Source organism: Rhinoraja longicauda, chromosome 3 (genome assembly GCF_053455715.1).
Source record: "Rhinoraja longicauda isolate Sanriku21f chromosome 3, sRhiLon1.1, whole genome shotgun sequence".
Classification (NCBI taxonomy): Eukaryota; Metazoa; Chordata; class Chondrichthyes; order Rajiformes; family Arhynchobatidae; genus Rhinoraja; species Rhinoraja longicauda.
The window spans coordinates 31603365-31627316 of NC_135955.1; the positions used below are offsets into that span (position 1 = coordinate 31603365).

At 40.5% G+C, this 23952-nt stretch overlaps 1 protein-coding gene across 12 annotated transcripts in view; it reads left to right on the forward strand.

The window, feature by feature from the left end:
* Positions 1-5909: 5909 nt before the first annotated feature.
* LOC144591618 (nuclear factor 1 B-type-like) overlaps positions 5910-23952 on the forward strand; it is a 241588-nt gene continuing 223545 nt past the window's right edge. For 8 of the 12 annotated variants that reach the window (XM_078395678.1, XM_078395730.1, XM_078395686.1 and 5 more), the window contains exons 1-2: positions 8780-9352; positions 14843-15374. In XM_078395678.1, coding sequence (XP_078251804.1) covers positions 9320-9352; positions 14843-15374 — 565 coding nt within the window. In that variant the 5' untranslated portion in view covers positions 8780-9319. Of the gene's footprint in view, positions 6040-8779; positions 9353-14842; positions 15375-23952 lie in introns of those variants that run through there. The other 4 variants (XM_078395683.1, XM_078395702.1, XM_078395710.1 and 1 more) reach the window with 2 other exon arrangements.

Consider the following 23952-nt stretch of genomic DNA (forward strand, 5'->3'; position numbering starts at 1 on the left):
CTCTTGCCAGCGCTGTTGGCTTGCTGCATCCAGGGAATCTAGCAGTTCTGTGGCAGTATCTAGGTCACCTGTGGCCTCATACTGTTTCAAGAGGTCTTCTGATGCAGGGAGTCAGCAAGGAGTGAAGTTTTTTGCGGAAGCCTGTGGTGACGTACTTCTTTGCTGCAGCCTTCAGGATCGTACAGATGGATTTGTAGTTCTTGGGGACAGGTTTAAGACTTATGATCTTTTCCTCCACTTCTTGCGTAAAACCTTTCCAATCTGCTTTCCTGAAGTTCCAGCGTGGGAGAGGCTTGGATGAGATCACAGGGATCTGTACACCGATGTGGATCAGAGTAGGTCTATGGTGGCTGTGAGGGAAGTGCTAAAGGATCTTACGTGACGCATGGAGGGGGTGGCCAACATCGGTTTTCGATGTGAAGCAGAGGTCTGGGTTGTAGTCTCTCCTCCATCTGCTTGAGTGGAATGTGCCTGGTTGCTTGGTATCATGGAGGAGGTAGTGGTCATTGTTGGATGCCCATGTATCCAGTAATTCCCCATTCTCATTGTTGTATGAGTAGCCCCAGGATGAGTGGTGGCTGTTAAAGTTCCCTGCATGTACAGTGCATTCAGAAAGTATTCAGACCCCTTCACTTTTTTCACATTTTGCTACATTACAGCCTTATTTTAAAATGGACTAAATTCATTTTTTTGAATCATCAATCAACACACAATACCCCATAATAAAAAAGCGAAAACAGGTGTAGGGGTCTGAATACTTTTTGAATGCACTGTACTTCTGGGTTGTGGAAAGTGGGTAGCATGGAGGCAGGCCACGTGATTCTAGGGGGTTTATATACATTTGTGACGGTGATATCCCCAATACTCACAGCAGCAATGAAGATGTCATTGTAGCAAGATTCTTCAAGAACACTGAAATCATGTAGGTCATAACTCGTAAGTAGCAATGCCATATTTTTCATGTCAAACAGCAGCAACAAGCTTGAAGCCGTAGACACGGAGCTTGGAAGCACATGAGGTATCAGCAATGTGCGTCTCTTGTAGAAGGAGGACATCAACATTAAGGTCCTTAGCAGATCTTGAGATGTATTTCTTCTTTCTGAGGAAAGACATTCTTGCCATAGAGGGAGTACAGAGAAGGTTCACCAGATTGATTCCTGGGATGGCAGGACTTTCATATGAAGAAAAACTGGATAGACTCGGCTTGTACTCGCTGGAATTTAGAAGATTGAGGGGGGATCTTATAGAAACTTACAAAATTCTTAAGGGGTTGGACAGGCTAGATGCAGGAAGATTGTTCCCGATGTTGGGGAAATCCAGAACAAGGGGTCACAGTTTAATGATAAGGGGGAAGTCTTTTAAGTCAAGTCAAGTCAAATTTATTTGTCACATACACATACACGATGTGCAGTGAAATGAAAGTGGCAATGCCTGCGGGTTGTGCACAAAAAAGAATTACAGTTACAGCATATAAATAAAGTTAATAAGTTACTATTAGTGTCGACAAAAATTTAGTCTCTGGGGTTATAAAAGTTGACAGTCCTGATGGCCTGTGGGAAGAAGCTCCGTCTCATCCTCTCCGTTTTCGCAGCGTGACAGCGGAGGCGTTTGCCTGATCGTAGCATCTGGAACAGTCCGTTACTGGGGTGGCAGGGGTCCCTCATGATGTTGCTTGCTCTGGATCTGCACCTGCACCTCCTGATGTATAGGTCCTGCAGGGGGTCGAGTGTAGTTCCCATGGTGCGTTCTGCCGAACGCACTACTCTCTGCAGGGCCATCCTGTCCTGGGCAGAGCTGTTCCCAAACCAGACTGTAATGTTGCCGGACAGGATGCTCTCTACAGCCCCAGAGTAGAAGCAATGAAGGATCCTCAGAGACACTCTGAATTTCCTCAGTTGTCTAAGGTGGTAAAGGCGCTGCTTAGCCTTACCCACCAGTGCGGCAATGTGCGTTGCCCACGTCAGATCCTCTGTGATGCGGACTCCCAAGTATTTAAAACTGCTCACCCTATCCACAGTAGACCCATTTATCTCCAGTGGCGTGTACGTCCTTGGATGTTTAGCCCTTCTGAAGTCCACAATCAGCTCCTTTGTTTTAGTGACATTCAAGAGGAGGCTATTGTCCTGACACCAGAGTGCCAGATCAGCCACCACCTCCCGGTAGGCCTTCTCATCGTTGTTGGAGATCCAGCCCACCACCACAGTGTCATCAGCAAACTTGATGATGGAGTTTGAGCTGAACCTGGCCCCACAGTCATGTGTGTACAGGGAGTACAGTAGGGGGCTAAGGACGCAGCCCTGGGGGGATCCTATGTTCAGGGTGAGGGAGCTAGATGTGTGTTCCCCCATCCTGACCACGGGGCCTGGCAGTGAGAAAGTCCAGGACCCAGGCACACAGAGGGGTGCTAAGCCCCAGTTCCAGCAGCTTCTCAACCAGTCTGCTGGGGACTATTGTGTTGAATGCTGAACTAAAGTCAATGAACAGCATCCTCACATAGCCCCCCTGGCTGTAGGGCCGAGATGAGAAAGTCTTTTTTCACACAGAGAGTGGTGAATCTGTGGAATTCTCTGCCACAGAAGGTAGTTGAGGCCAGTTCATTGGCTATATTTAAAAGGGAGTTAGATGTGGCCCTTGTGGCTAAAAGGATCAGGGGGTATGGAGAGAAGGCAGGTACAGGATACTGAGTTGGATGATCAGCCATGATCATATTGAATGGCGGTGCAGGCTCGAAAGGCCGAATGGCCTACTCCTGCACCTATTTTCTATGTTGCTATATTTCTATGTTTCTTTGCCCTGGACATTCCTTCCACATTTAGCTGGTAGATGCATAGAGATTTCCCGATGTTGCGGGAGTTTTGGCCCTGAGCAGGGCCGTTTGGATTGCGGTCACTAGTGGCATTGTCAAAAGTGACACCAAACCACTACATCTATCAGATTGTGCACGTCGGGTTGATTGTATTAGTCAAAACAGGGTGGACCACGTGAAGGGTGCAATCTCCCACCAGAATCTGTATCCTGTACTTTTTAGAATGGCAGCAAGGAAAAACTTGGGAACTATAGATCAATTAGGCTAATGCTTATGGTAGGCAAGTTACTGGAGAGTAATCTGAGGGATAAGATATATATGCATTTGGATAGAAAGGGGCTGTTTAGGGATAGTCAGCATGGTTTTATATGTGGGAGATCATATCCCATGAATCTGATTGAGTATTTTGAAGAAGTAACTAAAAAAGTTGAAAGGGCCAAGCCATAACGTTGTTTATATGGACTTCAGCAAGGCATTTGATAACGTTCTGCATCGTAGGCTGCTCTGGAAGGTTAGATTGCATGGAATCTAGGAAGAGCCAGCTGACTGGATAGAGAATTGGCTTCACGAAAAGAAGCAAAGGATGACGGTGGACGTTTTTAAAATTCCAGATTTAAAGCATGTGACTAGTGCGGTGCCTGAAGAATCAGTGCTGGGCCCATTGCTGTTTGTGGTTTATATCAATGATTTGGATGAGCATGTACAAGGCATGATTTGTAAGTTTGCAGATGACACAAAAGTGGGTAGTATCGTACATAGTGAAGATAGTTATAAAAAATTGCAGCAGGATCTTGATCAGTTGGACAAGCCGGCTGAGGAATGGATAATGGAGTTTAATACAGATAAGTGCAAGGTGTTGCATTTTGGGAAGTCAGACCAGGGCAGGACCTTCACTGTGAATGGTTTGGGTCTGAGGAGTATTGTAGAGCAGAGGGATTTAGGAGTGCATAGTTCCGTGAAATGGCCTCTAGATAGGGTGGTCAAGATGGCTTTTGGCACATTGGCCTTCATCAGACAGAACATTGAGTATGGAAGTCCGGATATTATGCTACTGTTGTACAAGACATTAGTGAGGCCACATTTGGAGTATTGTGTTCAGTTTTGGTCACCTTGTTTTCGAAACATGTTGTTAATCCAGAAAAGGTGCAGAGGAGATTTATGAGGATGTTGCCAGGATTCGAGGGCCTGAGGTGTAGTGTGAAGTCGAACAAGCTAGGACTTTATTCCTTGGAGTGCAGGAGGATAATGGGTGAATTTATAGAGGTGTATAAGATCACGAGAGGAATAGATAGGTAAATGCAGTCAAAAACCATAAGACATAGGTTTAAGGTGAGAGGGGAAAGATTTAATAGGAACCTGAGGGGCAACTTTTTCACACAAAGGATGGTGGGTTTATGAAATGTGCTGCCAGAGGAGGAAATTGAGGCAGGTACTATCACAACATTTGAAAGACTTTAGCACAGGTACATGGATAGGGGAGGTTTAGACGGATGTGCGCCAAATACAGGCAGGTATGACTAGTGTAAATGGGGCATTGTTGGGTCGAAGGGCCTGTTTCCATGCTGTATGACCCAAAGACTCCATCCACATCGCAATGTAAAGCATATAATGGCTTTGCAACTTTTCAAAATAAATTGTGGGTGCTTTGTTCTTTACAGAACAAGATTGTTGTTAATATTCAGGGTTCATACAGTTGGACATTGTACTTTAGTTTTTGTATTCTGAAACACTTGTCTTATATATAGCCTTGAAATATCAAAAATTGTAGTTATCTTTTGGAATTGGTAGTAATAATCCTAACAAACATGTAGGCGACCTAGATAAAAGATTTAAAAAAGTTCTTCATTGAAGATTTATTAAAGATTCTGCAGTATTTAAAACAAAACGAATCATATATATGCACAATATTTTTTTTGCATTTTCCGTATTAGTGATCTTGCTGAAGAAACAATTAATATAACTTGTGTTGTAACGCCGGCGGCCTGATCAAGGTATTGAAATAGGATTTTTTTTTCAAGTTGAGCTCCCAGCTTTTTGCCTCATTGCGCCAGATACCGAGATGCGTGGGTGAGAACAAATTGGATCTCAACCTACTCCAACCACATAAACCAAGCATGACAATCTTCAGGAGCGGGTAGAGAATGATTTAGTAGGAATGCTGCGTAGCACGGAGCGGATTCTCTCTCCCCCCCCCCCCGGTCCATCTTACCCAAACACTCTCACACTCACTTTCCCTGCTGCTGTTACAGACAAACTTTAAATAGCTCTGAAGCTGCATTAGAGCAAATCGGCAGAGGCTGTGGCTAACTGCAGGATTGGCACACGCTGACGGCGCTGTTCATTGGTCTGCGGCGATAGGGGCTGTGTTAACACGAGGGGGAAAAAGAAGGGCTGCCGTGGAGATGTGTGTACGAGAGGAGCCGCCGTTAGCTGGCCACTGTTCTTCCCAGCCTGCCCTGAACCTCGCCAACGGCTTTGCATTCAGGGAGGGGGCAAGAAAGTAGCAGGGGAAGAGACAAACACAAAAGGGGAAACACACACACTGAAACAAAGCACCGAAAGGGCTGCAAAGTGAATAGCAAAATATAGGGACAAACAAAAAACCCAGCCCAAGGAGGGCAAAAATGAAAAAAAAAAAGTGAGGAGCAGGAGAAAATATAAAGATAAACTAAGTGGAAGTGGTTTACAGAGATAATGTGGAGACAGGGGAAATAGAAAGATTGTGCAGGGCGGGGGACTGGAGAGAAAAATGAGACCCAGTGGGACAGAATTTGGACCCCCTCCCCTCACAAGGTAGACAGACACGCCAAGTGCAGGGGATGTAAACACGGACAGGGAGAGGTGGGAGGTCGAAGCATGGACCGCCCATTCTCCTGGCATCGAGTCAAACTCACAGCCAAGTACAGAATTCCAACAGAAGGGGGGAGAGAGAGAGAGAGAGAGAGAGCAAGGGGCTGCGGGGAGGGAGGAGGGTTGTGGATTCAGCAAGGGGCTGCGGGGAGGGAGGAGGGTTGTGGATTTAGCAAGGGCAAACTGCCTGACTTTGAAAAAAAAGGCAGAGGGATCGCTTCCGGTTTGCAAAGGCCACTTTAAGAGAAACAAGGGGAGAGGGAAAAAAAAGCCTTTTAGCAATTTTTGCAGAAGCTCAAATGAACTTGAGGAGAAATGTGACGCTTTAAACCGTTGTAGGCATACTGCAAATCCAATATACTTTATTGCAACATTGTACAATGGTACGTTACAAATATATATATATATATATATAAATATATAATTCATATTTTTCCTTGCTGTTATTTGCTCAGTTTTGCGTATTGGCCAGCGAGCTCCAAAGCTCTGAAAATGTTGCTTTCACTTTGTAATTATTATTTTATTATTATTTTTTTGGCAATATTATTGGATTGTTTTTGTCCGCAATCGCCAGCTTTCTCGATGTAGGTCAGCCCGCTATTAGATTTGTTGTTTTTTTTTGTGTAATGCCAGTGATGAATCAGTGGTGGTTGCATCCAAAAAACGCTGAGCTTGGCAGATTTCCCTACTTTGAGTTTTCTCTCTCTCCTCCCCCCCCCCCCCCCCCCCCTCCTCTTCCTCTGGTACGGCGCGACAGCTCCAAGAGCATTTGAGATTGATGGTCGCGTTATGTTGGCTGAAATCAGACACTGCAGTCTGATCTTTTCATTCACTGACTTACTCCTCTTAGGTTTTGGTTTCTTGTATTTTTAATTGCAATGTCTACGCGTCCTTTTGATTTTTTTTCCCTCCTCCTGTTTATATATATATATTTATAAACATCTCCTCCACGTCCTCTTGCGTGCACCGGCCGATTGCCTTTATTAATAGTGTTTGATTGGCGACGGGGGAGGGCAGGGTTTGGGTGTTTGTCACCACATGCCGATGTGGCGTGATCGGAATGCTCAGGGCTTCGAGTTCAAGGCAACTTTCTCCCGGCTGCCATTGAACTTGAGACCCAGACCAGGAACTTCTGAGTCTGTAGCTCACCGGCCGGAAGGGCTAAGACAGCGGGGTAGACGAGGAGAGGGCGAAGTCCGCTCGCTCGCTCGACTCCTCCTGAGCGAAGCTAGAAGCGCGAACCCAGCAGTTGCTCAAAATGCGCTCTGCAACTTCGCGCACAGCCCGTAACTTTTTTGTTCCTCCCTTTAAGTAAGGCGAGACAGCAATGGCAGCGGGGAGGGAACACAAAAGCACGGGTCTGCGCTGCATTAGCATCAGTCGTCTATATGTTAAAGTTTAACTTCATTTTCCTCACACTCACTGTCGAAACCCAACACAACATCCTTTCACCCTATTAACTAGAGAGGAAGGAACATTTAAGAAGGTTTACAAACTGGCGGAGATTTTGCTGCAGATTTCTTCCCACTGCAGAATTTAAAAATGCGGTGCCGTAGAGCGCACAGAATCCAAAGCTGCGGAGGATTCAGTGAACTGTTGGTCGCAATGTTATTAATACTGTCGTTGGCACAACATTTAAACCACTGTCATCTCACCCCCAAGTAACACTGCTACATAGATAATTTGAACAGGTGCATTTTTTTTTTCATGGGGAAAGAATAAATTACCTTATGGATTTTCTTTGTTAATAATTAAACCCGTCTCAGGTAAAAGTGCAACGGGCCAGATTTTCAATGAAAATTCCACAGTATGTACAGTGATTACTTAACGGAATTGAAAGGAGGTTGGAATCCGGTTTGTGTGCAGAATTATGTAAGGATCGAATAGCTTCAATAACTTTTTTTTAAAATGTAGACTTCCCATGAAGTATAGTTAGTAATGGAACACGTTGCAATAATTCAAAAGGCGCCAAATGCTAAATAAGACAATTTACCTGCACCTTTCCAAGTTATAACTGATGTTTTAGAATCTGAAAGGAACTCTTATTTGAAAATATCATTTAACGCAGGTCCAAATTTAATTTAATTTCACCCAGCGTTGCGTTTGCGCTTCGAGGTTGTTGCTTCACAGTTCAAAGTGAACCTAGAGACTACAGACTTCAAGCCTGAATATGGGGACATTAAAATATGAGGGAACGCAATTAGCTCGACAGAACTGTAAAAAAATCCTATATCGTCAATCAGACATATTGGAGGTAGAAGACAGTAAAAAATATATTAATTGCACTCCTACAACACTATATTTCTGATAAATCATTGAAATCATTCTGATTCCATTCGCTCTATGCCCACGATAATTATTTAACTGTGCAGATACAGAATTCAATGCAGGTAGAAAAAAAAGTACAAGGTTATTGATAGACAGTAGGTGCAAAACATGAATCCGTGCGAACATACTGTTGAAGATAGCACGAAAACCTCAAGACTGACAGTTCTTTGGGATTCATTCTACTCAGTAAACTATAATTATCCCTAACCTGCTGGCATATTATATTGTTGAATCTCTGAAGGACATCCAATACATATTAAAACAATAACAAGAGCAAAATATAAAACCATGTTTAGATGGTGCCCAAGTTTTGAGGGGCGCATAAAGTTTGCAAACTGGATGTTGGGCGAGATAGGTTGGATGGAAAGGCGTATATTCTGGCCATTTCGACGGGTTTTTTTTGGAGAAAAAGTGAATCTTTGTGAATGGTACCTTAGGGGATGCTGTCTGCTGGAAGTAGTTCTTTGGGTTTTAAGGTTTCACGATCTGGGCATTTTCCATTTTGTTGTTCAAGGCATAGCCCGTAACTGCCAAATCCTACCGCTGGTAAAATGACACTATACCGCGGCAGCTTTTGACAGAATCAGAGTTTTTTAAAAAAGTTGCAAGCAGTCTCTTTTGTCTTAATAGGGGAGAGGATCAGGGGTTGGTGGATAGCAATGCGTGCATGTACAATCTGACCGGGGGGGGGGAGGGAAGGGGGAGGAGGAGGCGGCGACGGGAGAAGGTTGAGTTTATGTAATAAATAAAAAGAAATCAGTGAGCTCAGCAGAGAGGACCTGAGGGTGCAGTCGGTCTAGTTCCCCCGTGCGGGAGAGGAGAGGCGCGATCACCACTTACTTGTACCTGGTCAACCCCCCCTCCCTCCTCCTCCTCCTCTCCAACGCATTCCTCCCCTCCCACACACACACACACACACACAACAGTCCCTGGGCCACTGGTGGGATACGGCCTCCGATCCGCCAGCTCACGTTTTACTGCGTTGAATCGAAAGTTTCTGCCGTTGCCTGCCTGCCTGCCTGCCTGCCCTTGGACTTGACTGGTGTGCACTGGCAGACACCGCTCGCTGCACCATCCTCTGGCTGCAGTCACATCCAGGATATCCCACTGGAAAATTCACAAATCTTCACTCCAGACCATTACTGGGAAACTTGCCATCGGATCTTTAGGCGCGAATACCGGCAGACTTTGCGACTTCTCCACATCAGAGACTTTTTTTTTTGATCCGACAACTATATGAATGGATAACACGTTACTCCGAACCTCCGCTCCCTAAGATCTGCCGGAGTTACGCGAGGATTTTGCCTTTCTTCTCTCTCTCTTTTTGGCACCGCGATGATGTATTCCCCGATTTGCCTCACGCAGGTAGTTGTATTTTTTAATAACGCATGTTGCTTTGGGGAGGGGAGGGTGGGGTGAGAGTGAAACGGCTGGATTAGATCCTCTTGCAGTTTGCAGCGGGGGGAGAGAGAGAGAGAGAGTGAGAGAGAGAGAGAGTCGCGTTTGCAGATCGCGGCGAGCCTCTCTCCCTGAAGCAGTACAGTAACATTTCAGTGCAGAGACCGGCCTAATCATTGCAAAAGCAAATGTCAGTCAAGTGGAGTTTAGGTGCAAATCTTGCAGCCAGTCAGTTGATATCAAAGAGTCACTTTCCAAAATCGCCAGTCTTAGGAAAGAAATGCCTGGCCGGTGCAGCGAGATAGTAACATAACGCGGCACCTTGACACCGTCCACTAATATTGGAAATAAACTTCTTCAGTCACCTGCGAGCGAAAGTCCTTTTGCTGGCTTTAGAAAATATATTTTGTTTTAAAAAAAACACATTTTTGTTTAAAAAGCACAGACTCCACCCGTAGTTATATTTCATTCTCACCCTCCTCTCTGAAGTTTTGAGACTGTTTCTGAAACATTTCGTAACAGAATTACTCCCGGTACTTATATTGTGACCGGGGACAAGATTAGTCTGACACATTTTTGAGGCCCCTAAATAATTTTCGATAGATAGATTCCGAACGTGTGGTGATATATTTAATAGCCCATAAAGGTAATCGGACAAAGGGCTTGCCACAATGAATTTCTATGTCTTTTTGGACTTCTATGTCAAATAAGACTTTGGTCAGACAGGTTCTACCAATACATTCATTAAATATGTATCCAATGCAATCTGGCATGGGTTTCGCACTTTGTTCATTGTTTGGCAAATTTATATTTAACTACATTGAAGAAAAATCGACCTGTGGATTCATTTTTATACATTACATTTCTTAAAGGGGAGGGGTTGAATATATAATATTAGCTTTAAAACATTTTTTTTTGTGTGGAAATGGCCCGGCTTGGTTTTAAGAGAAAAAAAGAGGCCCATTCAAGCTGGGAAGAGCATAAATTTTGAGGGGGAAAAGGTTGTGCATTGATAGCATGGTAAATGTGCAAGGAAAATATAAGCCAGGCAAAATATGTAAACCACCCCAACCTCTCCAACAATTGAAGAAGTTGCACTTAAGATGATAGACAATATCTTTTGAATTTTCAGTTTACTTTGTTGTTTCCCTTATTCACTGCAATTGAACTTATTATATTTACCTCTTTTAAGTCTGTGCGGTCAAATATTTTGCTATACAAAGTACAATGAAGAAGCAAAACCTGCAACATAACTCACCACATACCTGGATTGTAATTTTAATCAAATTTTCAAGTAGCTGCTGTAAACATTAACATCGTATTGACAAAACACGTTTTCATTGACAATTGTAAAGGTATCTTTCCCTCAATAAAGTTTTTTTTTTCTTTTCAAGATAGTGCTGGGTAAGAACAATACAATTAATTTTACAAAAGGTATACAAAAACATACCCAGCACAAAGAAACAGAAGGCAAAGCTACATAAGTGTTTAAGAAGGACTTTGTTACGCATTGTCGGTTATATTTACAGGTTTTTTTTTTGTGTTGGTAAAATGAATGCATACTAAATAAATGAAACAAATCATTTTGGCAAAATTATTGTGTAATGCATTTATTGTTTGAGCCAAATTTTCTTTCTAGGTTTCTAGATATTAAATGTTTTTCATGAACTTTATAGTAGTTGTTAACCTCATAATTCCCCCAATAACTACAATAAGTATATTTTCTTTCCATGCTTGCAAACTCAGATGTGTACTTTTGACTTATTAATCACGGCTCAGTACAGTGAAAAAAAATTTTTTTTGGACTGAATTGGCAGAATGGAAGATGCATTAAGTATATGAATTGAGCATGAAGATGGAAAAATGATGTGGTTTTCATAATTGGGAACAGTTGCATAGTTGTTTTGCTAACACTTTTGTGTTTCCTTCTTTCTGTTTAGTTTGGCGTCCTGAAAAGATTTACTGAGATAGCTTTGTTTTCCGTAAAATGCCATAGCTCAAAATTGCGGTTCAGAAATTTGAGGGAGAACATGTGCCAGATAACATTGCGCAGAGCATTCATCGAAATACACAGAAAGTGATGAATTTAAGAATTCTATTAGTCACTTTTACAATATTTTAAGACAATGAAAGCTTTGTTCATATGCAGTTCACAAAACTCATTGTTTGTAGTCAAAAGCAAGCAGCACTTACAAATTTAGGAATGTGATTTTGTAGATGAAGTACATTGTACTCACAAATATATTTTTAAACATTTATACTGTAACACGAAGCCGTCTTCCATTGTTATATACTGGCATTAAGCAATTGGTAATAATTGATGAACCAGTTATTTATCTAAAATGATTACAGCTATAATATATATAATTTTGGTCAGACCTTTTTTTCCTAAAATGCCACAATTTAATCATATATTTTCCATTTTTGCAAAATGTGTTAATTTTGGGTAATAACAAGTTGGATTGCGGGTAATTAACATTATGTTATTTATCGTTGAGGTAATATTTGTTTTAGGTAAAGTGACGGCACGAGGGCTTGAAGAACTTTACAAGAATGTTACAATTTATTAAAATATAAATATTAAGTTAGCCTTTAAGCTTGTGTGCTTCAAAGTTTAATTTCATCTCGTGCGTAACTGGAGTGTGTTTTTACCAAGTGCTCTGTGAATTGTCTAGCGATATACTCACAGATCAAGTTAAGGTTTGGCTTCAGCCGTTCCACAGATTCTAAATCCTATTCATTCAACAATGAATACTTAAACATTTTTCTTAACATATGCTGAGACAAAAAATCGCAAAATTTTAATTTAGTATTAACTACAATGAAAAACTACAAAAGCATCAAAGCTGGCTGGAGACAAATATTTGACACAAGCCATGACTTTAGCAAAGACAAAAATATTTATGCAAGGACCAGGTTTCTTTTCCAAAGAGTCTGAATGTCTTAAAATATAAACACAATTTTAGATAGAGGGTGCAAACCTACAAAGTAAAACAGAAATGCATATATTTTAATATAAATTGAACAATGAAAATGTTAAAAATATATATATATATATAAATGTTTCTTTTTTGCTAGTAATCGTTGAAGATCATTTTTAAAAAAAAGTAAAAGTAGTGCGTGGATTTAGCTTAAGATGATCAGTTTATAGTTTATGTATATTTCCGCCCAGCATTGGTTAGCCATGGCATACAACCAAATAAAATAACTTGAGTTCAGCTTCGTTGACTTGACTTTGGCTCTCTAAAGACAAATGCCATCATCACTTGAAAAAAAAAGTAAGATTGTCTTGGCTTAAAAAAGAAAGCCGTGCCATTTCAAAATTTGTCATCTTGGATGGAAGAAAAGGCAGAAAATATGTTCGCTTATTTTTCATGTGACGGCAATAGTTCTTAGAGTCAAATGTCGCACACATTGTTTCAAATTGATTTCAAATTTTGTTTGGGACAATTAGATTGCAGAAAATACATCTTTTTATCGGGAGGAATGGCAATGTATAATTTTGAAGTGGTTAATCATTTTATTTGTTAGCAAGATAGATGAAAAGAAGTTAGGTAGCATTGGTTTGTGTTAACCACATTACAGTTACTTTCAGCGCTCTATGTGGATCATGATGGTGTATTGTATAAAAAAATGACTTACACATTTCCCACGTGCATTGCTATATTCGGGAAATTAATAAATTATTTCTAGCAAGATAAAATAATTGGACAATTTTTGTTTATAATTTTCTTTTAAAAAAGTAAAAAACCCTAGCGCGGGGTGAAATTATCATGAACTGATTTGTAAAGCGGCAAATCAGCCTTGGAGAATGACTTGGTGTCCAAGTGAATTTTTTGAGCACTTTACATGGGGAGCAGTGTGCAGAGGTTAATTGAAGTGATTCTAATTTATATTTTGGAAGTATTAAACTAAAATGACAAACTGCATTTTAGAAGTACTGAGAAATACAGGAAGACTGTAAGTACATCTTCCTTTTTGGTCACCCGGGATTTTTGAAACATTGTTTTAGAATTTCTGATTGTGAAGGATTCGGGTAGCTGATCTCTCTTGGCTTGCTTGGTTGTTCCTTCGTTGCTAAGTTTCGTGCTAAAATATTTCAAAGGTTGACTAAAAGGAAATTTTCCACTGGTATTGTAAATGCGTTGCATGTTAAAAAAATAACTCTTTTTTTTGCACCTGGTTCCAAATCTAAGATTCCTCTGTAAATGGATAGTTTGGAGACTGAACAATAGGAGTGAAGTTGAGGAGCAGAAGCATTTATATCCAAGGCTGTGGTTACCCAGAACAGAGCTCTTATTCATGCAGAAAGTTTGTGGCTTAACTCTTTAGTGTCTTATTATATTTTACATAACCACTAATGTGGTGATAATTTTGTTGATTTTAGTCTATTGATTTAAAAAATAAATTATATATAAAAATACATTTACCATTTTTTACAAATTAATTGCATTTATGTAGCCACCTACTTTCTTAAAAAATAGATGGTATTCGGAATTACCCAGGATTTTTCAACCATTTTGTTGGAACAGTGGGAATATTAATCTTCTTTGAATGAACATGATTGGGCAACTAGGAATCATATAATGTGATGTTGTGTTTTTATTTATTAAAATCTTAAGTAATTAAGTGAAATTAAGACATTTGCTGAAGTCTGTATTATAAAGAGAACTGTTCATTTGATCTGCCAGATATAAAATGCTGTTTGAATTAAAACTTTAAACAAATTTGCTCTGACATTCCAATCACAGCATGCAAAACATAAAGAATGCCCAGTGCAGACAAGTTACAATTTTTCATTATCCCACAGCAGTTATAGTTTCAAAGTTTTGGAAGATAATTGCATGGGATCGCTACAGCAAATTTTCTGGTATTGCAGGCTTCATTATCTAAACCTAAAATGGCTTTTCCAATGAGCGTATTTGATTTATTCGTATCACTGCGATGTGTAAAACTAAAAGCAGGAATTCTTGCAAGCATTAACAATTATGCTCATCATAATAATAATAATTTATTCATCATTTGAACATATAAGTAAACATTTGTCCAACCTAACTTTCATGTGTGCCCTGCAAGAGTAATCCCTTTTCTCCACATCCCATCGTTGAATGAATTTGTAAAGGTTTATATAGGATTTGGATGAAAATGGTGCTATGGAACCGTCAAGGTATTTGATGGGATGCAGCACTTGATCTAATGCCATTTTTGATTCTAGTGCTGCTTTGCTGAGAATGTTCTCCAATGCCAGCTGCATTTAAGACTCTGTCTGGTTTAGGATTTAGCTCTTGAATCTCCATATAATAAGGAGAAGAAATATTGGTTCATTTTTTCTACCTCTAATAAATATCTGTTTTGATTAACTTTTTTTTAATATGTCATATTGTTAATGTGACCAAATAAAACTTGTTACAATTGTTAACTTTTTTTCTATTCTTCTTTCTTGTGTCTTTTGCATTAAAGGACGAATTCCATCCATTTATCGAAGCACTTCTCCCACACGTCCGTGCAATTGCATACACCTGGTTCAATTTACAAGCCCGCAAACGCAAATATTTCAAGAAGCATGAGAAGCGTATGTCCAAGGATGAGGAAAGAGCAGTCAAAGACGAGCTGCTGAATGAGAAGCCAGAAATCAAGCAAAAGTGGGCATCCAGGTTGCTTGCGAAACTCCGCAAGGACATAAGGCAAGAGTACCGGGAGGATTTTGTGCTCACAGTTACAGGCAAGAAGCATCCTTGCTGTGTCCTCTCCAACCCTGATCAGAAAGGCAAGATGCGGAGAATCGATTGCTTGCGGCAAGCTGACAAGGTGTGGCGGCTGGATCTAGTCATGGTGATCCTGTTCAAAGGCATCCCGCTGGAAAGTACTGACGGTGAACGGCTTGTCAAATCCACACATTGCTCCAATGCCTTGTTGTGTGTGCAACCGCATCACATAACTGTGTCGGTCAAAGAGCTCGATCTGTTTTTGGCATACTATGCTCAGGAACAAGGTAAGGGTGCATAATTTTCTTGTAGTGCCATTATGACTCCAGGCGATTATTGGCCGACAATTATACTTTTCAATGTTTAAATCAATAAATGGATTTACAGTTTGGTCTTCCATTTTGAAACTATCTCATACATTTCAAAACCTTCCCAACATTTGTAGGCTCACATTACTTCATAAGCATTAGTTTTACCTGGAAAATATAAGATAGTAAATGGTCAATTAACTGGAAACCATAGGGTGCTAGGATTAACTAAAACCATATAATTTGATGTATTCGCTCTGAGAGCTTGCCAGTCAAATCAACAGTTGAAATGGGACTATTTATCAGTTGAATTTAAGGTTATTGATGAACTGATATTATTCAATTGGAGTGACGTTCTTCGGAAGATTCATGAACCACTTAACTCTGATATTGAAAGTCTGACCCAAAACGCCACACATCCGTTTTCTCCAGAGATGCCGTCTGACCCACTGAGTTACTTCAGCACTTTGTGCCTATCTACTGATATTAAAAGACTTTTTGCAAACATGGAATAAACAATGCTTCTTAGCCAATGCTCTGATGTTTTCCCAAAATGTTCTTTGACGTTTTCTTTTACAAGAGAAATTGGATTTGAAATTATTTAATTACTCTTTTTAATCTTTTTTTCTCTCTCCCCTTTTTAGGTTTCTCTGTTTTTATATAAAATTCTAGTCAAGTGGCTAGACCTTTGCATATGTCCATCTTTAACTATCCACAGGGAGGTGTGTAAGATTGCTGAGGTTGACAGACTCACTTGTTCCCTGTTGCTGTGAGGGAGAGCTCTCTTTTCAGCTGGCTTACGTCATATCTGTACAGTGAAACCCGGAGTTGTTGAGATCCTGATTGTCAGGTAGTGTCAGTATTCATAGAGCGCACAGTCTTTGCTTACACCTTCCTCCCGGCTTGCTGGGCAAGAACAGGTATCTGTCATTTAGAAACTAAAGGGTATGAACCCGCATCCTTTCACTTTTAGGTATGCAGTCGGTCTTTGTCTGAGCTGCTGAAATGCTGACTGCTGTGGGAGACCTATCAACACAGTCACATGACCCTGACAATGTTCAGGAAACAAATGTAAGTCAGTCAGGCACCTTGCAATAAAAGCGAAAGCCTCCTTCACTGTTGTCAACTTCTCACTCTAAAGTGCAGAGTGAAGTACCATTTTCACCTTAAGTCACTAATTTCCTTTATTGCTTTCCTGCACGGTGCAATTTGAAATTTCAATTGCAAGAGAGATGAGGTAGTTGCAGTATACCAAAGACTCGACACAGATAATTTTTTGGAAGCCTTGAGATGAAATGCGGATCTTGGATATCTGCCTTTCAGATTTAAGATCGCACAATTAAAGTGGAGAATAGGAATGGAGGTTACTGCTACACCAAGATATGACTAAAGTCATTTACAATTTTCAGAACACTTTCTTCCCACTGCCTAACATCATATCTGTACAATAACACCAGGTGTTGTTAGCATCCTGGTGGTCAGCTGTGTCAGTGTTTATGAAGGCTTCCTGGGTTTTATTAGATTGTATAGGAAGGAACAGATTGACACAAGATCCTCCATTACTGAAGCAAGGAAAATACTCACATTTATTATGTTGGTTAAATTAGATATAATGGTGTTAGAAATCCTTTGAAACACCTTGGATCACGATAGACTTATTTTCTAACACTATAAGACCTATTTATTGAAAGGTCGTTGTGTTTTCCTTTATGCTTCACTTTCCTCAGATCATTTTTCAGGAAGTCCTGTTTTGTCATTATTTTTTAAACATTTATTGCAAGTGTACTTTTATTTTTTGAGCACATTGAACGTCAGAAACAATGACCTGAGTTTAGAGGGAAAACTACAAATGAACTGTTTAAGTATAATATAATTATACTTGATTGCAGAACTAGTCAAACTGTTTATAGAAGATGGAAGAAAGTTATGAATAGTAATCAGTAAAAGGCCAGCCAAAAAATGGGAAGTTTGTCTGTATTTAAGCTAAAATGTGATCATAGTGGCCAGAATAAACCCCAACTTTATCAGTTTTCCAATTGCTTGAAGTCACTTTCGGTGCAATTTGCTTGTAATCCCCCCCTCCACACACACACACACACACACACACACACACACACACACACACCCCAGAATGTTGGGTTGACAATTCAATTAAAACAATCGTAGAACGGTAGAATGCCACAGCATAGAAAATGGCAAGTTGGTCCATCAGATTTATGATGAATATTCTGGATTTAATAACTGGAAATGTCACATGCTTCCCATTTGATAACAAAAACGTTGACTTCATCCTTCAAAATCTTTGCTTATTCACTGGTGCCAATTGCTGCATTCAGGTGATGCTGCATTCTTGGAGCGCAAGTGACGACTTGTGCAGAAAGAAGGGTTATGGGGTTGTTGCAGTTTCATTTTTTATATAGGTATAAGTAATGCTCAGATATTCCCCTGAGTACAATCTGTTGGCACATGGTGCAACAGTCTAAAAATAGAGTTACGGAATAAAAGCTGCAAAAGACGGTTGTGCACATGCAGCAGTTTCAAAAGTCTGTTTCTTTTCCTTCTCAAATGGATTTTTCAAAGGAGCATATTTTGATGTAAAGGGACTGAGTCTAGCTTGCAGCTACCGTGGATAGGTGTGAAGGAAGAAAAAAAGAGCATTACCTTGTTGACCAACTTGGCCACATGTACTGTTTGCCTTATCACAGGTCCGCTCGGAAACACGAGGGGACATCAGCCAGAGCACAGATCTCGCTTTTCTTTGCTTTCTTTCCCAAGAAAGTTATTCTGCCTTACATACCGCACTATTTTTTTTTTCAAACTCCAGTATCTGCAATTTGCACCCTTCTCCTGTAGTATGCATTAAAATGATATCTACCTTTCAAAGTTACGTTGCTTAAAAAAATACATTGGAACCATTAACCATTACAACATAAGAATGAATTCAAAAAAAGGAATTTAATTTTGTTTTAATTATATGGAATCACAGCATTTTAAGGCATCTGGTAATGTGAGGGAGAAAATTAGCCACCAGTGATGTTCACTTGATGACTGTTTAATGTAGTTCAGCTCATTAACAAAAACTGTTAAGCTAAAAGAAAAACTCATTCTCAACTTGCTGCACAAGTTGTGGCGTAACTTAATTATATAGAAACTTTCTTCCCTTTCCCTGTATCCCTGAAAGGAATACAGCATAAAGGAATTGTTTGTTTTTGCAAGCTTTTTATGAAGCAGAAGTTCATTAGCTGGACAGAAAATTGGTTGTAGTTTTAAGAATGTCCTCCACCATGCAGGATTTTATTTACAAGACAGTGTGCTTGACTTTATAATGGTTTGGATTTTGCAAACGCCTTCTCATGTAGGTGGCATGCTCTGAGTAGCAGGATTGGAAAGGCAAACTGTTGGAAAAAAAATTCCCATTATAGGCAGTGCAGTCTGAAACCTCAAACAAATGGCTGAGAGCTGAAAGCCAAAGTTGCAGATCGTGTTTCTGAAGGATCGGGCAGCAAAGTTGAATTTGCTGGTAACGGTTCAAGATGCCGGTTAATAAAAAGCAGCGGGTTCTCAGTTTAAATTACTCTATTCTGCAGAGCATGGAAACGCTTTTGTGTCTGTGTGCCATTGATTTGCGAGCCACCATTTTGCTCTTCTCATGCCAAGAAAGATTAAGGCACATGCGCGGAGCCAATAATGGTTGCCACTGGAACAAGGCTTGGCATCGATAGCTGATTGTGTATGTGTGCGATGCCTCTGATTCGCTAGCTGGCATCTGCAATGCAGTGAAGGATTCTGAAAAGTTTTTGACGGTTGCTGTTCCTAAGCTGCTGTCTTTTTTCCCCAGAATTAGAAAGATCTTGGGGAATAAAGCTTTTTCAAATTCTTTTCTTTAAAAGCAAGCTTTCATACTCAGTGTGGGTACGCAGTGTTAGCATAATTACCCAACACAGAGTGCGCATGCATATTGGCTGCACATGTTTATTTGTAACTTACGTTTAAGTTTAACTTTCCCCGCTGTTCCACTTGCAATATAAAAAATATTCAGGCTTGTTTTTGCAGTTTTAAGCAACATACTAAAACCTAGATTTGTCAATAGAATGCAACTAATAGCGAGTTGGACTGAAGGAACAAAGGTAACACCTGCAAGCTTCCTGCACCACTTTGGTTTTAAGCAGGATCGAAACATTCCTTGCAGGATAACATTGGCGAAGAGAGAAATTTCTTGGTATGCTCATCTGAATTTAAAAAATCAACCATTTCTCCCTTTTCAAAAAATAAATCACGTCATTCAAGTACTACATCAAGTAAAACATGGTTGAAATTTTCTTTGAATCTTAGAGATCTGTACAGTTGTTGGAAGAAATTACAATTCTACCAGAAATTGTTGATTAGTGCTTAAATTTAGAAGAATCCTCACAATATCTATGATAATTCTGCTTGATATTGGAGTTGGGTATGGGTGCCTTCTGAAAATACATTGCTGGTTACTAGTTTCTGGATACAAAGCACAAATTTTAATCTGTTGGCCAGATTTCTATAATAACTATGAACGATTTTAATACCATTTCCCTCTATTTATTATTCCATACATATATTTAGATTCCCATCCATATAAGTTTACAGGTTGTTAGCAATGCAGATGAAGATGCATGTGCAAATCTTCAATCATCTCTATTATGCATGTGATGTTGCGTTGAAGGCTTTGAGCAGTAGGTTAGGAATTGCTGCTAAGAAACAGTGCAATTTTCTATTCAAGGACGGTGCGGCAATTTATAATTTTATTGTGAGCCCAGGAATTTTAGTGATGGGGATGGGATGGGATAAATTCCAAGACCTTTAAGTAGGGGCATTTTGCAGTGAGTGGACACTCACACAGATCAATGAGGGGGAGATGGAGCAGGGTTAAGATTGCACAACATTGAACGCTAAGGACCCCAATAAGAATGTGGCATCCTCTGCATTAACCTGACTGTACCAGGCAGTAGGAAGTAAGCATCCTCAGTAAAGACAGGTTGTTAATTTGGTGTTTACTCATTAAGAGAGTTTAATTCAGATTTTGATCCTAAATCTGGATGCTTAATTTCCTAAAGTCCATAAATCCCATTTGTGGTCAGAACAAACTTGTGCTGAATGGGAGAAGTTGTGGAGAAGTTAACCTGGCAATTAATGTTTTGGCCTCACACTTGCCGTCTTTGCCGGTTCTGTCAGGGGCTTTCTTCATGAGAGCCCAGAAAACAGTGGAAAAAGTTTTTAGAGAATTTGTGGTGTCTTTGCAGTTTGGTGTATTGAAGCTTCAGCCATCCATATGCTTATTGTAGTTAGCAAGAATATTGCTTCTGCATTACTGCTCATGCAGAGATCCAGAGCAACCACAGCTAACCTGCAGCTGCAAACCAGAGGGGAGATTGCGACAGGGATGCAGCTTGCAGGAGTTCCAATGCTGCACTCAGGCAGTGTGTAGGCAGATGCTCAATTTCCTGAATGTTAGAGTTTTGTAGTCTTGGAGACGTAGACTGCCACAGAAGGTGGTGACAGACCATTGCAGTATCCCAGAATAGGAGCTGCTATCCAGTTTATTTTAGTTTAGTTTAGTTTAGAGACACAGCAAGGAAACAGGCCCTTTGGCCCACCGAGTTCACGCCAACCACTGATCACCCATTCACTTTTGCATCTACTCTCTACACACTTGGGGCAATTTACAGATGCCAATTAACCTGCATACCTGCTTGTCTTAAGGCTGTGGGAGAACGTGTAAACACCGTACTGACAGCACCCAAGGTCAAGATCAAACCCGGGTCTCTGGCACTGCGAGGCTGTAGCTCTACCAGCTGCGTCACTGTGCTACTCCACTATTCCTTCTCATCTATGACCCACTGTGCTGCCCTTGGTGAGCATGTTGCCTGGAGGCTGTTTAATGAGCCCTGGTCCATGGTCTCAACTCCTTGGGACCCTTCCAGTGCCCTGTTATATTCATAGATTTTTAGAGACAGCTGCTTACCAGTGGCAGCTGACTGAAGCCTTGTTTTCACGGGCTGATATGTACAGATGAAGTATTAGCAATGAGGGAGGTTAGAATGAGCAGACACTCTGCTTTGAGACTGTGGCTCAGTTCCTAATAGTATAGGAGGCACCACTGCACTCCTGGGTTCAGAAGCATCCTGTTCTCATCCTTGGTCCAGAGCTGCAGGAAGATTTATCTCCAGGTGTGTGAATCCTCCTTGGACAGGTGCCATGGTTCATTCATCCTGCGATGTTTCACTCCATCCCCAGTCACTTATCCATTCAAGGAGAAAAGAGTCAAGAGTGTTTAATTGACCTATGTATTGTAATGGGAATAATGAAATTCCCACTTACTGCAGTTTTACAGCTACATTGAAAGCAACAACAAAATACAGTAAACAATAATACAATAAATAATAAATAAATAATAATGAAGAAAGATGCCAGTCAGAAAAATCACTTGTCCTAGTATATAGAGATGTTGCCTGAACCTGCAGAATTCCTCCAGTACTTTGTGGTCTATGCAAGACTCCAGCACAGGCTGTGCCTCGTGTCTCCAAATTATCAGTTATATTAGCTTACCAGACCATAATATTGCATGCTAACTGAGGAGTGTCACAGTAGTACATCTGGTAGAGCTGCTGCCTCACAGTGCCAGAGATCCGGGTTAAATCTTGACTTTCGGTACTGTTTGAGTGGAGTTTGCATTTTCATCCTTTGACGACCTGAGTTACGTGGACATGCTGATGAGCAGATCTCGCATTATGGCTGCAAAACCTGTAGACCTTTGACAAGTAATGAAATTTGATATTCAACTAAGTTGGATTGTACAAATAAAATCAGTTCTACAGCTGGTGGAGATTCGGTATTGCATCAGTTATCAGATTTGTCCAAAGCTACTCTATGTCTTGTATATAATATACATAAGAAAGCAGTGCAAAATGTTTAATACATTCTTGGCATCTGTCTATGCATTCAATATTTCTGGTTTTGTACACAGTAGTATTAGCACGTCGCTTTTTTTCTTTATATGTAGCAACATTGCCACTTTGTGAGGCCATTTTCTGGCAAGCTTCGGACTCACAGGTGATCGGATACACTTTATTAGCAGTTTTGCAGTAAAGACCGCCACTTACCTTTTGCTAAGTATCACCAAGTTGCTTTGCTGGTTGTGTGGTACAGTGGGTATTCTTGATTGGAATGACTCAACTTGGTATGGAGAAACCAAAAATCAGTTCATGTATAATAAGTAGAAATGTGTAATAACCTTTTGGTTAATTCTGTTATTCTTCAATTGGTTGACTTGCATATAACAGTTTTCTTTTTCTACTGGAGCTGGTATGGTAATAATTTTAAACAATGAAAACAACTTAATGTTTAGAAAGGGGTTAACATTAATCTGGATATTGAACCTGGGCTATTGTTTACTAGAATGTCAGGCTTTACTAATTCTAGAACCATTTTTTGAAGTTGAAACTTTTCCCTCCTAATTTTACTCTAGGACTTGCTGATGATTGAACTTAACTCACAGATTTAACATTAAACGTTGAACTGATTTGAGCAATTGCGATCTGCAAATTTGAGAAGTACTTTAAAAAAGCTGGTTGTTTATACATTTCTTCGTACCTGTAACAGCAGAGTGATTTTTCTGGAGTATGCGGGCTGATATCGCGGTTGAAATGCAGTCTGTTTACATTGAGAACATCCTTGCTTTGACAGCACTGGTGTTTGATAATAGCACCTTGACGGAGATGGAAAAATCACATGGCATAATGCGTGGTGTATTGAAAAATATAAATACATTTTGCTGTCTCTGTGAGTTTTTGTCCTAATCAAAAGGACACAACGTGCTGGAGTAACTCAATGGGTCAGGCAGCAACACCGGAGAATATGGATAGGTGAGATTTTGGGTGTGGATCCTACTTCTGAAAATGTAATCTGAAGAAGGGCATCGACTCAAAATATCACTGAATCCATGTTCTCCTGAGATACTGCTTAACGCGCTGAGTTACTCCAGCACTTTGTGTTGTTTTTTTGTAAACTGGCATCTGCAGTTCCTTGTGTCCATGTCTGACTTTTTGTCCCATGGGGAAAAAAAAGTTTATGGTGAGATTTATTCATCAGTGCACTGCCAATCTCCAGGAGTCAGTTGACATGGGCAGGCGCTGGATCCGGTAGATCAGTGTGCTGGTGGTGGAACAGATGCTTGCACTCCTTCCAGAAACATAGTTGGTACAATTTCCATGGACTATTTGATCTCCGGAGGAGGGGTACCCTTGCTGCCAAGCCAGAGCCAAAGTAGTTCCCCTCAGCAGATTACAGAGGCTCTCTCACCTGATGCCTCCCCTCCTTTCACCACCCAGTACATGGTCTATTGAGCGACACAACTGCCTGACCAATGCTTCTGCATGATCTTGAGGATGACAGTGGACGTTAAGTCCCGCAACGCATTTGTAGAATTATTTTCACCCCATTTCCTGGTCCCTAATATAAATCGACAGTATGTGTTAGGAACGAGGAAGATATTACATTGACACAATGGGATGTTAGAGCATTTTGTCAT